Source organism: Geosmithia morbida, assembly GCF_012550715.1.
Source record: "Geosmithia morbida isolate 1262 chromosome Unknown scaffold_5, whole genome shotgun sequence".
NCBI classification, from domain to species: Eukaryota; Fungi; Ascomycota; class Sordariomycetes; order Hypocreales; family Bionectriaceae; genus Geosmithia; species Geosmithia morbida.
In genome coordinates this window covers 609,805-626,731 of record NW_023336192.1, presented here as the reverse complement: position 1 = coordinate 626,731, position 16,927 = coordinate 609,805, and the positions used below count along the sequence as shown (strand labels likewise).

The 16,927-nt window shown below is 53.3% G+C and overlaps 5 protein-coding genes across 5 annotated transcripts; 4 read left to right on the top strand and 1 right to left on the bottom strand.

Moving 5' to 3' along the window:
• Positions 1–4,914: 4,914 nt before the first annotated feature.
• On the top strand, positions 4,915–5,937 carry GMORB2_6202 (glycoside hydrolase family 16 protein; the record flags this gene model as incomplete). The annotated part of the gene is made up of 1 exon (XM_035468172.1): positions 4,915–5,937. One exon carries the CDS (start codon positions 4,915–4,917, stop codon positions 5,935–5,937), a length of 1,023 nt encoding a protein of 340 aa, XP_035322153.1.
• Positions 5,938–7,205: 1,268 nt separating this feature from the next.
• Positions 7,206–7,556, top strand: GMORB2_6201 (uncharacterized protein; the record flags this gene model as incomplete). Its single annotated transcript, XM_035468171.1, has 1 exon — positions 7,206–7,556. The coding sequence occupies one exon, from the start codon at positions 7,206–7,208 to the stop codon at positions 7,554–7,556; it is 351 nt and encodes a 116-aa protein (XP_035322152.1).
• Positions 7,557–7,690: 134 nt separating this feature from the next.
• Positions 7,691–9,526, bottom strand: GMORB2_6200 (solute carrier family 45, member 1/2/4; the record flags this gene model as incomplete). The annotated part of the gene is made up of 1 exon (XM_035468170.1): positions 7,691–9,526. One exon carries the CDS (start codon positions 9,524–9,526, stop codon positions 7,691–7,693), a length of 1,836 nt encoding a protein of 611 aa, XP_035322151.1.
• A 3,833-nt stretch (positions 9,527–13,359) lies between these two features.
• Positions 13,360–13,896, top strand: GMORB2_6199 (uncharacterized protein; the record flags this gene model as incomplete). Its single annotated transcript, XM_035468169.1, has 1 exon — positions 13,360–13,896. One exon carries the CDS (start codon positions 13,360–13,362, stop codon positions 13,894–13,896), a length of 537 nt encoding a protein of 178 aa, XP_035322150.1.
• Positions 13,897–15,803: 1,907 nt separating this feature from the next.
• GMORB2_6198 (small subunit ribosomal protein S18e) lies at positions 15,804–16,637 on the top strand (the record flags this gene model as incomplete). The annotated part of the gene is made up of 3 exons (XM_035468168.1): positions 15,804–15,842; positions 16,095–16,225; positions 16,337–16,637. 3 exons carry the CDS (start codon positions 15,804–15,806, stop codon positions 16,635–16,637), a joined length of 471 nt encoding a protein of 156 aa, XP_035322149.1.
• Positions 16,638–16,927: the final 290 nt, after the last annotated feature.

The window sequence follows — 16,927 nt, the reverse complement described above, 5'->3', positions numbered from 1 at the left end:
CCCCCCCTCCTCTCTTTCTCTTCACAGATCCTCTACTCTTATCTGATCTTCTCCGGAACTTGGTACCCGTTGCGAAAGCCCTGAGGGTAAGACTTTTCGGGTGTTACTAGTAATCTAAATGGCAGTATTATACATAATAACCCTAACGAGGCCTAGATGCAAAAGATCATGAGTGGAACAAAAAAGGGTCACGATGAACCTACAGATGCACACGTACTACTGTTTCGACCTTGCTAGTTTACCAAGCTATCTGGCGATGTAGGTGGAGAGCAGCAGAGAGGGAGAGAGATGGAGAAATAGAAGGAAAAGAAAAAAAAAGAATGCCAAGGAGAGACAAGAGAGCATCGCGTGTTTGATGTGACGCCGGACCAGCCACCCCAATCTCTTGGCGAAATGAACAGGGGGACAGAAGAACAAGAGCAAGCCCTTCGAGCCAAGAGATGGAGACGCATCCATCCGGATGAGCGTACCCATCTGGACCGTACCTCTGGGTCAAGGTGAGAGAGAGAGAGAGAGAGGGAGGGAGGGGGGAGGGAGAGAGGAGAGAGAGAAAAGACACACGATGGAAGAGGGCTGTCAGAAACCCCTGAGCATCGCGCCCCCCCCCCCCCCCCCCCCCAAACCCCCAACCCCTGCCATCCAACGTCGATCTCTTCTTCCCCCCGACGAGATCCGGGCCCGGACCGAGCGAGAAAGTTTTTTTTTCTTTTTATACTTTTCTTTGCTTGTTTCTGTTGTGAGATGCATATTGGAGGAGGAGGAGGAGGAGGGGGGTAAAGAATCAGGGAGGTCAGAACTAAAAAATTGAAAAAAAAAAAAAGAGGCAGAACCGGGCAGGTTGTGCCGGTCGGAGGTAGCCCATCTGTTCCTTTTCCTCTTCCCTTTGTGTAAACATGTTTCTCAGGTTCAACGGCGTCGTCTCACCATGGATATAATGGACCGTTTAGCAAGGTGGCAGGAAAGGTCAAAGTTAGGTCGCATTATTGGGGTTGGCTGGAGGCCGGATGATGCCATCACTTTTCGTCATGGCATGGCACGACACGACTCCCTCGGCACATGAGATTGCCAAGTAGAAGCTTTTTCCTCTTCTTTTTCTCTTTTTATTTTTAAACTTATTTTTATTTTTTTTAAAAAAAGAGTACAGATGAGCGGCTATCTTGTCCTACTTGAAACTGGTCAAGAAAAGAAACATCCATGATTCGTAAAGAGTTGATCTCGTGAGCGCTTCACCGGGCGGCTGGGAGGATGGTTGGGTGGAGCCAAAAAAAAGAAGAGGTCGGCGGCAAGGTAGAAAGGTCGACGGTGTCTTTTATTCTTCTTCTTTTGTCTTGATGGAGTAATAACGTGTAGAGATGATCTTTTTATTTATTTAATTTAATTTAATTTAATTTTTTTTTTTTCAATGACTTGACTGTACTATTATCATCAAGAAGAAAAGAAGGGACATGAGATGATGGTCATATCATGTGTGTGCCGGCTCATGCGTGTGTAGAGGATCGTCGACTTGTGTGGACAAGTACAAAAGTAGGACCCGTGATGGTTTGCATGTAGTCTGCAGTTTCTTCTTCTTCTTCTTCTTCTTCTCCTCATTCTCTCCCTCTTCCAATCTGATGAAAGAGGTATGAACATGGAACAGAGGAAACGAAACGAAACTAGAGAGAGGGAGATAGGGAGAGAGAGAGAGAGAGAAGCGGAGAGAAAAGGCAACTAAAACAACTCACCGGCAAATCCCTGTAACGGTTCCTGCAGATGGGGCTTCTGGCGTGTTTCAAGAGCAGGAGTACGGGGAGGCTAGAGGGGAGGCCTAGAGGGGAGGCCTAGAGGGGAGGGCGACTACGTACGAGTGCGTTACTCCGTACGGCTACATGTACGACGTAATACTGTGATAGACTCACTCGTAGAGGGACTCGGAGGAGTGACTACGAGAGGTACGTAGATAGCCAGAGGGTGGAAGACTAAGACTTTCAAGACTAGACGGAAAGGAGACGCGTGTCTCTGCCATGCGGCGCTAAAAGCACTCGGTAGCGGCTATCCTAACGAGGCCAAGGTGAAAGGGAGAGGTTGGATGTGAAACAGTGCATCTGGACGGAATGCAAGTATCGATACTCTCTTCCCCCTCTCTACGTACTGCATCGCGACGTACATGTATCTGGTCTCTGACTGTGCCGTCGTCTTTACAAATGGCTGATGCTAGAGACGGTACAGATTACGGTGTCGGCGACGGGAGGGAGCAGACTGTTGCTTTCTTACTTACTACTGCAGTGACTTTCCACCTACTACCGCAGTGACTTTCTCACTTGCTACTACAGTTACTTTCCACTCGCTACAGCTACTTCTTACTACTACTGTTACGTACTACTTACTACCGCTACTTACGACTATGACTACCATTACTGCCACTTACTACCTTACTATATCGATATGTGCGGTGGAGTAGATTCCCTCGGTGCGGAGTAGTTTGTACGACGAGCACGGTGCTCCCCCCCCCTCCCCCTGTAGTGGTAAACGTGATCGCTACCTGTACGAGCAGTACAGTACTCACTGATGCTACATCTACTGCTGATACTGCTACTTTGTACGAATATACGAGCACATATTATACATATCGATAACACTGCACGTATTACTCCGTACTGCCCTTGCTCTCATCACGTCGGCATCGCAATTTTTTTTTATACGAGCTCTCGTAGAGGGTAGAGGACCGGTGATGCCGACCTGATGATATTGAATCGTGGAATTATATAATCCGTACCGCCACCGGTACTCGTAAGCTTCCTCCCTCTTCCATCATGTTCCTGCCAACCTGTCTGCTCCTTCCTTGCCCTCTCCGTATCGTCGCTCCTTCCCCTGTGAGCGCAGTTGCCGTCGTAGCTGCCAGTTGGATCATTACCCTGGCGCCTTCTCCACTAGGCGCCTCACTCGCCTCTCCACAACCTGTACTCTTCTCCGGTACCTCACTCCGGTATCACCTCACTCACTCGCGCCTCACTCACCCACTCCTCACTTGTGCTCTCCTACTGTAGTATAGTATATTACTATTCTCCTACGGTCTAGCACCTACCCCCACCACGAGCTGCTCATACGCACCAGCCTACCATGCCGATACGTACTACGCCACGCTATCACACCCTTGGCTTCTTTCTTTAGCTCACATCGCCAGACTGCCACCCTTACTTCTGCTGCTCGTACTATGCACCCGCCCGTCCCCAATTATTCCCACGAGAACATCTCCATATCCACCCGCCACCGTTGTCTCGACTTGTCTACCGACCCTCAGCCTCTCACCACTCCTCGTCACCTCCCGACCAACCATTTCCTACCCTCCACCGCCACGACGCTCTGCCCGGTACCATCTTCTCCTTGGACCACGCACACGCTGACTGCCGGCTTCCAGCCCTCTGGGGCCTCTGAGTGGCCACTAGCGCCTGCCGCCCATGATCCCTCGTAAATCTCCTCTGTCTCTTCCTTGTCTTCTTTGGTGCCGCCGTGCCTCTTGTGCTCTCTGCCACTAACACATTATCCCATACTACTACTACTACTAGGGACATACCATCCACGCAGTGACCCATTCGAGACCCATCCACCGACCCCCTCCCATTTAATCCTCTCATCTCCTTCGTCTGCTTTATGCGAGGAAAGAGAGAGAGAGAGAGAGAGAGAGAGAGAGAGAGAGAAAGAAAAAGACCCGGCCGTGGAGAAGGGAGTACGTCGTCATGGTACTCGTACAGAGATACTTGACTCGGTGCAGAGAGGCCACAGTGACGATCCAACTCGTACCGCCCGCCCCTCTCCAACCGCTCGCTCCCCATCCGACTCTGTGGGGTCCATGTACGTTCGACTGTACCTCTGGTCCCTCGCCCCCCTCCCCTCTCTTCTCCCCTTCCCCTGTTTCCGATGTAACCTAGCCGTGCTATAGCCTATGGACCATGCCGCTTTGGCCTGTCACCTCCCCAGCTTGGTAAGTGGTCAGTCCGTTTGACGGTACGTACCCAGAAAAAGACAAGGGTGTCTTTGACTCTGTACTCCGTACTCTGCATGTGTGAGTGGGTGTTTGGCTTACAATATTCAGGTCCCGTTACTTCACCACGTACCTGCTCACGAGCTTACGACTTTTTGTCGCCGCTTCTGCAGCGCACTGGCCCTTTGTCCTGATAGTCTGTCGTAGTCTCTCTCTCTCTCTCTCTCTCTCTCTGTGAACGTGAGTGTGTGTGTATACGTACTCTACACCCGTAGTACTCGTATGCAGCAGACTGCAGTAGTATCACTCCCGAACAAGACTATGCAGCAGTAGTCCCTCCCTCTCCCTCTCCCTCTCCTGACCTCCTTGCCCTGTCTTATACGCACTTGCACTTGTAAGCTATATAGTTTTCCTCCTCCTCCTCTGCCGCCCTTCTCCTCCTCCCTCCTCCTCCTCCTTCTCTTCAGCAGCTCTGAGAGTGTCCTCTTGTCCTTCCTTTGGGTTATTTTCCAACCAGGCCAGTCCTTTTCCCTGCTTTCCTCATCATTTTTACCTCTTTTTTTTTTTCCTTTCTTTTTGGTTCAGAAGTCGAGCTGGGTCTCATTTCTGTCCTTTCGTGCAATCCACACACCCAAGAAAGAAGAGAGAGAAAAGAGCAGATCACCAGCCACCCCTAGATCGTATAGACGACATCATTGTCACAACGATTCATTGCATTCCTTATTCAGGCTGGAACCTATCTTAACGCTGGCGGAGACGATATAAGCACTCGCGACAACTTGTTATATACATCCACCACCGGACTCTCAGTCTCTCTTTCACAACTACCGAAACATCTTCTGTTTCTCGTGGCTGGATCACCAGAAACAAACAGAGAAAACGGTCGAGCCCGCCTTCATTCCTTCATTCCACCCACCCACCCACACACACACACACACAAGACAAGGCAGACCGAGATGCTCTTCGACGCCTACAAGAGCGCCGGCATCGTTGCCGTGCTGGCCGGAGTGGCCAGTGCTACGCAGTACCACCTGGACCAGTACTACGACGCCAACAACTTCTTTGACGAGTTCTCCTTCTTCTCGGAGCAGGACCCGACCAACGGCTACGTCAACTACGTCGACGCCGACACGGCCTTTGACATGGGCCTCGCCAGCCAGGACAACAACAAGATCCACCTGGGCTCGGACGCGACCGAGGTGAACCCCTCGGGCGGCCGCAAGTCGGTCCGGCTGGAGTCGAAGCGGTCCTTCACGCACGGCCTCTTCATCAGCGACATCACGCACATGCCCAGCAGCACGTGCGGGTCCTGGCCCGCGCTGTGGATGTTCGGCCCCAACTGGCCGTCCTCGGGCGAGATCGACATCATCGAGGCGGTCAACAACGCCGACAAGACGGCCATGACCCTCCACACCAGCCCCGGCTGCAACATCGTCAAGGAGGGCACCCTATCGTCGACCAGCATGGAGAGCGGAGACTGCGGCGCCGAGGGTGGCGGCCCCGGCTGCGCCCAGCAGTCGTACAGCACGCAGGGCTTCGGCACCGGCTTCAACGCCATCGAGGGCGGGGTCTACGCCATGGAGTGGACGTCGGACCACATCTCCGTCTGGTTCTTCCCGCGCTCGTCCATCCCGGCCGACATCTCGGGACCGGGAAGCCCCGACCCGTCGACCTGGGGCAATCCCACCGCCCGCTTCGTCGGCGGCCAGGGCTGCGACCTGGACCAGTACTTCCGCGAGAACAACATCATCATCAACACCACCTTCTGCGGGGACTGGGCCGGAGAGGCGTCCGTCTGGAACTCCAACCCCACCTGCAGCGCCCTGGCCGCGACCTGCAACGACTTTGTCGGCAACCACCCGGAGGAGTTTGACGAGACATACTGGAACCTGAACTCCATCGCCGTCTACTCCCAGGGCAGCAACTCTACCCTCTCTGCCAGGGACCACTTTCACCGTCGCAACCACAGGCACTGGTAGAGAGTCCCAGCCAGGTTCCCTTTGCCTTCTCTTCTCCCCTCCCCCCCCCTTCTTCAAGGGTATTCTTCTTTCTTTCTTTTTTCTTTTCTTCCCTTCGTTATCTATTAACGAATGATGATATATCGGTTGGATCGGTGGTAAAACAAGGTTGGCGTTGGGGGAGGAAAGGTTCAAGAATACGGGGTTTTTTTTTTCTTTTCCGCTTAGGTTGGATCCCTAACCCCCCTTTTCTTTTCTTCTTATATATGTTATGCACATATATTCTTCAAAAAAAAAACATGTTTCTTTCTTTCTTTTTCAAGATCTTCAAGACTCTTTCTTTTTGCTGTTTTACTCTAGAGGGGGATTCCATGAAAAGAGCTGAGGATCTTGAACGGTCAAGGTTACCGGATCATTTCACACTACACTTCTTTACATTCTTTTTTTTTGTACATTCTTTGCACATTCGTTTTTTCCCCCAACATCATCAGGATACCATGCCTTGGAGATGTGGCCTATGCGACGAATTGATTGTTTTATTCGGTTCTATCTTCTGTTTTGTGTTTCTATCGTCGATGTTTTAAGTGTGACCGTATGGCTCCCAGAGTGACCGAGTTCGACGCGCACCTCTCCGGAGTGCCGATGCCGCGGCCACCACCACGATTGTTTCTGCTGTCGTCAATGCCGCCGCCCTCAACCTGCTCAGCTGGGTAAGTACGTCCTCTCAAAGAGGGTAGGGCTACAACAACCTTTCTTGCGCATGTGCTCTCCGGGGTGATGATCAAGGGGGCCTCGGGTGTGCTCTTCTGCGTATGCTGCTGTGGCAGGTCGGTGTCGGGATGGGACCATGGGGGGTTGTGTGTGCATCACGGGCTCGGTTGAAGGGTTGTTTCCTGGGCTTTTTTTTTTTTTTTTTTTTTGTTTTTTTTTTTTTTTTAGCTCCGAAGCCACTAATTTATCTTTTGACGACTGTGCAACTTGGACGGTTACATGATTCACAACAACACACATGCATACACACAAGATCCTGCTACCTTTTGATATGTGATTCACGCCGTGTCACTCCCGTAGACAATGCAGACAGATAGTCGAGAGTATAAAGAGTATAAAACGTAAATCCTACAGATGTAAAGAATATAAAACCCACCATATCTCATCCCATTCCAAATCACAAGTCTTCCATAGATAACTCCGTCTTTCTATTCTTCAACTGTAAATTATAAAGAAAGACGAAGAGAAAGAGAAAGAGCAAAAGAGAGGATAACGTCCCCAACATCACAACCTCGACTATGCTAAATATCCTCACCATCGCCATGGCATCTGCCGCCGCCGCTGCCACAGTCCCCGTCACAGTCCCCAACATGACCATTACACCCGGTCTGACTCCCTCTCCGACCTCGACCTCGACCCTGACCCCGACTCCGACGATATACACCTGTCACATGCAGTACTGCGATGGCTCGACGTCGTGGTGCGTGTACTGGGGCGGTCTGACCTCGTTCGATAGCAATCACGGGCCTCTGCCGGGGGAGACGCGCGCCCAGCTGGGGGCCTGCACTCCTGCCGTCGTCACCGTTGCCATGGAGGGGGGGGGAGGGGGAGGGGGAGAGGAGGCCACACCTGATGTCATGCCTTGGTAGATATCGGCGGCGGCGGCGGGGAGGAGCTACACATCACATCCAAGGTTGCCTGGGTACGAGCGAGAGCAGCGGGACCACCACACGGCGGGGCCGCCCGAGACGAGTTCAATCTGGAATATGTGCAGTCTGTATATTCATGTGTGCCTGGTAGTGCTCCTCCTGTACAGCCGACGCGTCTCCTCTCCGTCTCCATCTGCTGTGGCACCCTCGACCTCAGATATGTCGTCTTTTATGCGTGACACGAAGAACGACGCCACGAGGACAAAGATGCCCCCCACGGCCATGACCATGGCCACGCTGTGGTCGCCGGGGGTGCCGCGCGGTTTCTGCCATATCCCGAAGATGATGCTCGACCCGCACGTCGCCAATATTTGGGGCGCCGCGATCGCCATGTTGTGGATGCCCAGAATGACGCCGGCCTGGTCCGTCCTCTCTTGCTCGCCGGCAGACATGTGCTCGCCGTCGTACTCAAACTCGTCCCCCACGCTCACGCCATGGCTGCGCTGCGAGCGCAGGAGCGCGTCTCGACGACTGATCTCCGCGCTGATTATGGCCCACGGCGCCCACAGGGCCACGGCCCATGTGATACCGGCGAGGCCTATCAGGACCGTCGCCCCGCGCACCGATCGCACGAACACGGTGCAGAGCATGCACACCGAGAAGAGGATGAGAGACAGGAACCACGCCTTCTTGAGGGTGAGTCCGGGTATCCGCAAGCGATCCAGCACCGACGACGACTGCTTATGTGTGCCATATCCCTCAGCAGTCACCATGGGCAGGCCATCGTACGTCGGAGCGACGAAGAATGGTAGCAGGACGTTGGTAGACAGGCTGACAATGGCGTTTATGAGCAGCGCAAATGTCCCGATCCGCGTCGCCTTCTCGTACAGGTGCTCCAGCTCCTTGGGTGTCATGTGCGGGTTCTCCTCTAGGTATGGCTCGACGTAGATCTCGCCGATATACGACGATGTGTAGAACAGCAGAGGGAAGAAGCCGATCCAAGAAAAGAACTGTACTTGGCAGACGCTCTTGATCTGGGGCGGCAGACGCTTGATGGAGCCGAAGATGACCCGGAAGAAGGCCATCAAGCCGGGCCGGTTGCGCGCCGGGGGCCCATCCCGACGGGGGTCTCTCTCCCGCACCGTGGCCGTGCTCAGGGCCACGGTGACGCCTAGCGCCATGCAGGCCAGGGCGCAGAGGATCTTGAACTGACTGTTTCCCAGAAACCAGAGGCGCTCCCGCAGATCGGCGTAGCCGGCTACGTAACCGATGATGTTGCCCGTGCCCAGGATGCGGCTGGCCATGGCGTTGGCAGCCTCCTGCTGGTGGGCCGGGGCGCAGTCCACGATGAAGGCGCGGATGGAGGCCTGGACTGTGTTGATGGAAAAGTCCAGGACGTATATGCCGACGACGGCCGCGACGATGGTGGTCACACGGACGCCCTTGGAATCGGGGTCAGCGCCGAAGATTCCCAGGAAGCCGCCAACCAGCTCTTTCACCCACGCGAGGGACAGGAGCGATACGATCGTAGCCGCAGTCCCGCCCAGTATGAAGGGCTTGCGCTTTCCCCAGGGCAGGCGGCAGTTGTCGCTGAGCATGCCTATGTACGGCTGGACGAGGGTTCCCGAAAGCGGTCCCGCGATCCAGACGAGTGCCATGAGCGACTTGCTCAGGCCGAGCGACAGCAAGTAGGGAGATCCATTGGACAGCTCGACAGACCAGGCAGTCTGCAGACCACCGATACCGATGGTGACTAGTACCAGATACCAGACGCTCCTGGTGCGCTGGAGCTCGTCGACGCTGACGTTGGTGCTCGAGATAGGAGCATCGTCCTCGTTATCGAAGAACAGTGGTGATTGCTCGTCGAGTGCAGCTTCGTCTACGGCCAGGGCATTTGAGGAGTCGGGGGCAGATTCGGACGATTCCCCATTGCTGTGGGAGCTCGATAATCGGGGGGACAAGATGGCCATGATGTCAGTGACCGAAGGCGGGGACGATGGGAGCGATATTCGGTTAGTCGGTTATATGCGTTGGGCGCCGGACGCTGTCGTCGCGGTGACGAAGTAGACAGCTGAAGGAGATGGGGGCTCTCCGAGAAGTGTTGCAGCTAGCAGTCAATGCGGCATGGTTGGGGAAACGAGATGTGATGCGAAACCAGTCGCGAAAATGTGTAGGAGAATGAGGCTTCATAGGGGGCTCAGCACAAGGTAAGGTAAGGCATACCACGTGTTCGGGTACTTACTTGCAGTAATAAAATAATAATAGAAGTCAATGGCAGGGTCTTGGCTCCGACCATGCCGATGACCGGCACCCTGCATTTATTCCAATCCTCTCCCCCCCCCCCCCCCCCCCCCCCCCAGCCTGGGCCGAAGTATTGTGGGCTGTAGCCTGTAGGCCTATTGCGCAATAGTAGATTGGCAGCAGCAGCATCAGTGTCAGATAATGAGCATAGATCAGCACGTGTAGCTGTAGCTGGTTAGATTTAGAAGAGAGAGGCAAGATGATGATGTCTTATATGCTTCCTTTCTTCTCCTTCTTCTTCGTCTTTCTTTAGCCCTGAAAAGAGAAAGGGAGGGAGGGGGCTGGTGGGGGAGGAGAGGGGGACCCTTCTGTATTACTCCGTAGAATGAGACGGAAGGCGCCACGGCGCTTCAACGAAAAAGTGTTGGTCGGGCAGGAGCCAACAAGCACTCGACTCCGAGACACTTTGAATCTGTAAGGGAATATTCTTGTATCCGGGAAGATATAAATAGCTGGCAAGAATACTCGCAGACTTTTTGACTCTCAATGCACACACGGTCAGGTGAGAATCTGTTGTGCTCATACTGATCGGCAGAGAGAACGACCAAATGGATGGATGATGGCGATGATGGCGATGTGCGACGTGCGAAGGGAAGCCAGCAGCCAGCTATATTGCCTCCGTCTGACCTCACAGAAGGAGCCCTTCCCCATGCCCACGTCCTGGCCCCGAGGTTGAACTGTGGCCGGCAAGACGATATCATGCCAGGTCTCCATGTTTACACGATACTGTTTGAGACAGAAGTCTATGCCAGCCCTCGGCCGTGCCCAATGATCCGACTACACGCCACACAATCTTGACCGGTCTGCGGGTAAACACGGCATTCATTCCAAGCAACATCTGTGCACTTCCAGCGCGTGATGGATGACTCTTACTTCTCTTGAAAGTCCAAGAACAATGCATCACCTAGGGATAGGTAGTCCTCCACACCGCCCTGCATGCTGCCCAGGCAACACACCAGGGACGGCAGACACATCAGTTCCGGCACAAATAATGCGGGCAGCGCCGTGTCTTTACGAGCAGACCGCCGCCGTCGAGAAAGCGGCCCTTTCCAACGTGGTAAGGGCACATAGAGAGTTACATGTACGGCATGGTAAGTGTGGAGGTGTCTGTGGGGTAGTACTGCCATAGAATCCTGGAGAGGGCCAGGAGGGGAGAGGAGAGTACGGGATGGACTCCAGGCACCAGCCATGCAAGTTGCATCGGGTCTGCGAGATAAAATTACCAACCTACTTGTCTGCGGCGTACGATGCTACACGGTAGTGACGCAGCTTGTCGTCTGCGTCCGTATTCCTGCAGCACGCCCAGGCCTTCGGGTTCCCTAGACCGGTTCGATGCTGCTCCGTACACTCAAGCGGCAGGTGGACGGGTGGCCGAAGAAAGGAGGTGCCAGCAGGCAGGTGACGGTGGATGAGAGATGGATCTATCTAGATGAAAACGGACAGGTGCAAGAATGACGATATCTGCTCGTGATGATTTGCGCCTCGTCACTTGTGCGTCCTCACTCTGCGCACCGTCACCTGTGCATATGAGGCTCCGTCTGGTGACGATGTGCCGGAAATGGCGGAGGTGGGGAAGAAGGAGAAGACGACAGAACAAGAAAAGAGTGGATGGAGAAAGAAGGATGATATCCAGTGATATGAGGCGATGACGTGCCCCCTGCAATGCCAGGCCGCCATGTTCAACTTCAAATGTAGGGCCAGCAGAGGTGGCGGGGGGGAAAGACATAAGACACGGGACGATGAAGGATCTGAGGTAGGCTAAGCAAAGCCATCGGTGTGTCGTCAGCGGGGAACAGAGAGAAAAAGAAAGAGCGAGAAAGCGTCACGAGGTTCGTTACAGATGCGGTGTGTGGATAAGATAGAAAACTGGGGGAGCATGTCCGAAGCCGACAAGTTGATGACGATAACCGGCAGCGGTGATAGCTCGGGCGTACTGAGCCGAGTGACGTACGATGGGGGTGTGCACGAGTTTTTTTCTGTTCTGGTTCGGCTCTGTCCCGTCGCGCTCCAATCACTACGTACAGCCCGGTCATTCAATCCAGTCGGCGTTGATACCATTACTGTTACTCGTAATCTATAACCTGTACAGGTTTACGAGTACGAGTACAGATTACTCCGTGCTCCGTACGTTGTTGGAGAGTTACAGCGGACCAACAGACCTATTGTCCGCGCGTTCAGCGCTGTAAATTGCAGGAGTCGGGGGGGGCCAAGTATGTGGAGGCTACGTGGCGTCATCTAGACTAGAAAATCCCGAATAATCCCCGCCCTCCTTCTCTGACCTCGGTGACTTTGATAAGTAATACCCAGCTATCTCTCTTCTCCAGGCTCCGCGCTGACGATAACGCAGGATGTGGAGATGGAGCAAGTGAGTTGATGCTCCGTGGGGAGGGTCCATGGTCTGTGCGGCTTTTTTCTGTCTGTTCTTTACCAATGAGCAGGTACTCCGTACTCTGTACTTGGGCATTTTTGCCTCGCGACGAACAATGCATCCCAAGGCAGCAGCATCTGCGCGCCCGAGACTTTTTTTATTTTATTCTTTTATATTTAGTATCCAAAAAAAAAAAGATCAACCAAGAGATACTATGGAGCTCAGAAGCTGCGACCGGTCCCGTCTCACCTTGTACATAACATAAGGGGCAGGGCAAAACAAGGTCTGAAAGCATCTCTATAGCTCTGTTACGACTACCACTTGAAATGAGGAAAAGTTCGGTGCTCAGATATATCCGAGAATTTCTCTTCTTCTTCCCTGGTGTGCATCCTGTCATCTGTATGAACGTCGAAGCGCGGATAGCGCTGGCATGCGACGGCTCTCCTTTTTTTTCTCTCTTCTTTCTAGAAGCGAGTTATCGTCGTAGTGGTTGGTGGTGGCAACTTGAGGTGTGGGTCACCTACCACCTTCCCGGCGTACATGTACAGATTAGCCTGCACACACTCCCCTATATCATATAATATGTACAGGCGCTCCGTAGCCTCCTCTTAAGCAGTGGTGCGGGTATGTCCTCGGTACATGTATACAAGTACAGGTAGCGCCGGTCGCCTGCCAAGGCCCTCAAGTCCACTAAAGCCACCTAGAAGCATCCAGTCCTTGTTCGGTCATCAAGATGACCCCGACGGACCTACCGAATCCACATCGCCCAACGTGGTAACCCCCCTCCTCTCTCTCTGATTGACAATGATTGTGTGAGAGTGTCTGCCCCATGTGTAGATAAAGTGAAACGCCCTGCCCTCTCTTCCCCATTCCCCAGACATCTTGAATTTATTTATTTCTCTTAATCTCTCCATCGTCACCAACTTGTTTCCTTTTCTTTTCTTTCCCTCTCTTTCCGGGTTATCGTGACTATTCATGTAAATCAGCGAGGACACCCCCAGCCTGTACAGATCAGATCCGGTACAAGGAGAGACTTGCCAAATCCCCCCCCTACACGCATCTGATCTACGCTGCGGCTCTGCACCCTCTCTCTTCGTCTTCAGCACCAACGCCACACATACACAACCATACACAATGGCTATTCGTGAGCGATTGCGCCGCGTGCTTCCCGGCTCGTCCTCGTCGAATCTCTCATCCTCTTCGACGGGAAGCATCTCTCAGGCGGACAGCAACACCCCAGCAACGAGCAACGGAAGTGCCCAGTCGTCGTCCTCTTCATCCGGCAAGCTGACCGACAAACTCCCCTGGAACCGGTCCAGCAAGGGCAAGGACAAGGAGCAGCGCAAAGAGGACAGGGAGGACAAAAAGCAGGAGCGTCGCCGGAGGCGCACCACCGGTGTCATCCATCCCCGCGACAAGCCCCTGACCGAGTCCAACCTTCGTCATCAGGAGATGCTCTCGGCCTTTGATTTTTCCTTTGGCTCCAGCCCCAGCCGCCTCAGTCAGGTCGTTCCCCCGGACTACATTGGCATCAGTCCCTGCTGCACGCGTGCGCCCAGCCTATACTTGCCAGGCGACGACGACGACGATGACGACGACGACGACGACTGCTCTCCCACCACCGAAGAATCGTCTCCTACTGTCAGCCGACAGAACTTTGAAGATTCTTAAACAAAACAAACCAAAAAAAAACCCTCCATTCCTCGATAGGAGGCGTGAAAAGAATCCAAGGGCGAGAAACAAACACAAGGGGAAATTGCGGCTCTTTCGACACACATACACGGGCATATCATAAAATCAGACGGGGAAAATGCCTCCGCCCGCCACCAACACCATCAGAGCGTCATTTAGGTGTGCCACACCATCGCATTCCCCTCGTCGACTCCCCCCCTCCCCCCCCCCCCCCCCCCCCCCCCCCCCCCCACACACACACACATACACATGGCTTTTAGCTTTTTGTGTAGGATGAGCTGGAATGGGCTGGACCCGACCCGTCCATTTCAGAAGGGCCGCATTCGCCCTTTGGTTCACTCGTCGGTGACACCGGACAGACTTGGAAGACTTGGAAGAAAGATTTTGCCACACGCGATTTCTCGTTCTAACAAGACTCCGAAGTTCGGGGTTTCGGTCCCGACCGCGTCGCGAACCCCCCCCTCCACACTTTTTTTTACGTACATGTTTTTGAGGGGATCTTCACCCCCACACAACGAGCGATTGATACGATTTTATGCATATGGCAGAGGAGTTCTACAAAAGATTCATAATGTTTTATTTTCTGGTGTTTTACTTTTTTTTTCTCTAAGACCGGCATTGGAAACTGCCCCGAAGGCAAGAGCGCATGAGATATGGGTTTCTCTCTTTTTCTTTTTTTCTTTCAAACGGCGTAGAAGCAATAAGTCAGTCAAATCTGGGGTTAGCTCGAGAGGTCTAGCGGACGAGAAAGTTTTAGCTTTTCTTTCCTTTCAAAATCTACGTGCCGAACTGCTGCCCGATAACCCAACCATCTAGTGCATGCATGGTGTTGAGGTTAAATGAGTTGATCGTCCATGTCTTTGCCTGATGCGCACGTCGTGTCTGGGGATTCTAGAAGCCTTCATGCGGACGCTTCGTCTTCATTGAGAAATCGATCATCCTTTACCCAAGCCGTCCCCGGACTTCTGTTGGGGTCGGGGTTTGGAGAAAGTGGCGTTGTATCTCAAGAGAGACTGGAATGGGGGGGAGGGGCGGAACCCTCACACGGCAACGTAGCAGTATTCATACCAGTACACTTGTAGACGCATGGAACATTTACAACTCTGAAGACAGTAGTAGTATTATGTGACAACAGATAAATTACGGGATCCTCCATCTGGTGTACAAAGGCAGACACAAGAGGCCCCGTACTCAAAAAACGTTGTTTCGCTCTCGTCTTGTGCCTTCCTAACCCCGAAAGGTCAAGAAGGCATCCGGCTCAAGATCAGCCCTCGTCATGTCGGCTGATCGAGCAAATGGCAAAAGACGGGTCATATTGCTTCACTTCACTCAATGGCACGGTAATGCTACGTGGACTGTCCTACCTTGTATTCGAGTGAGGAGCCGGGTATAAGAAGAGACATGCGGTGATGCTTGTAGCCCCCCTCTCGGCTTCACTCATGGCACGCGCGGGATATCATCGCACTCGACTGATTGTGATGAACGGAGTATTATTATGCGAGGGGGCCAGTGAAGAAAGAGGGGGAAAAAAGCCGTGACGAGGAGGAGTATGGCTGCATGTGGCCGGGGGTTGTTCCAACGTTCACCCGCTGAGTGCGCTGACTAAGAGACGAGCATAAAGCGGGGAGCGGAAGATGAGTTTGACCGTCACCGAATGAGGGTAGGTCAAGGATGACCAAAAGGTTGTGTGCGCTCACTGCACGTGACTTGTAATTCTTTTGGCGCGCACCACGTCTTGCCCTACTCACGCCCCACAAGGTCAAGGAAAATTCACCACATCTAGTCAAGGGAAGCCAAATCCACGACCTCCTCTTCGAATCCTTGAACCCCGAACTTCATCGATAATCTCAACGAGCACACGGCAACGCCCGATACAGTTGCCCATCATGTCGCTCGTCTCGGGAGATAAGACGAACTTCCAGTTCGTAAGTCATCACCGTCATCCTTTTCTTTTCTTCTGTCCTGCCATCCGTCTCCCAATTCTCTCCCCCTTGTCGCCAACTTTCCTGGGAGATTGGCGGGCGGGTTGAGCCAGTGGGCTGGCGCAAGCATGCACGCACAACTTCGAGAACGCGAACAACCCGTCATGGAGACGATAAGAGAAGGAGACAGAGATGCGGACAATGGCAATGAGGGGAGAAATCGAAGAATAGAAGGGCTAACCTCGATTCAAATAGATCTTGCGTCTTCTGAACACCAACGTCGACGGCAAGCAGAAGGTCATGTACGCCCTGACCAAGATCAAGGGTGTCGGCCGTCGTTACTCCAACCTGGTCTGCAAGAAGGCCGATGTCGACCTGACCAAGCGGTATGCCAATTCCCACATCTTCTCCCCAGCGTCGGGACGAACAGACTTGGTTCGAGACGCACATAAAAACAGAGCAAAGCGAACTGACATGTGCTCTTTTTCTTCTTCTAGCGCCGGTGAGCTCACCTCGGAAGAGCTTGAGCGTATCGTCACCATCATCCAGAACCCGACCCAGTACAAGATTCCCTCGTGGTTCCTCAACAGGCAGCGCGACATCGTCGACGGCAAGGACTCGCAGATCCTGGCCAACGGTGTCGACTCCAAGCTCCGTGACGACCTCGAGCGCCTCAAGAAGATCCGCGCCCACCGTGGTCTCCGCCACTACTGGGGCCTCCGCGTCCGTGGCCAGCACACCAAGACGACCGGCCGCCGTGGCCGTACCGTCGGTGTGTCCAAGAAGAAGGGTGGCTAAACGGGTCGGCAGCGGCGCTTTCATCTGGCTCGCTGCTTTCATATGTGGCTTCTCTCTTCTCCTTTCTATGCGAGGGACAATAGGCGTATGAAACAGGGGTAGAGCTGGGTCTTATCAAATTTCTTGTGAACATTTTTGTTTTTTCAAAAATCGGATTGGTAGTTTTTTGGGGAAAACAAAAAATGCAGCGGTTTACGACCAAAAAAATATTGTCTGTTGTACTCTCTAGTAGACAGCCAGCCTTCTTAGGAGTCACACACACATACACACACATCGGAAGCCAAAAAAAA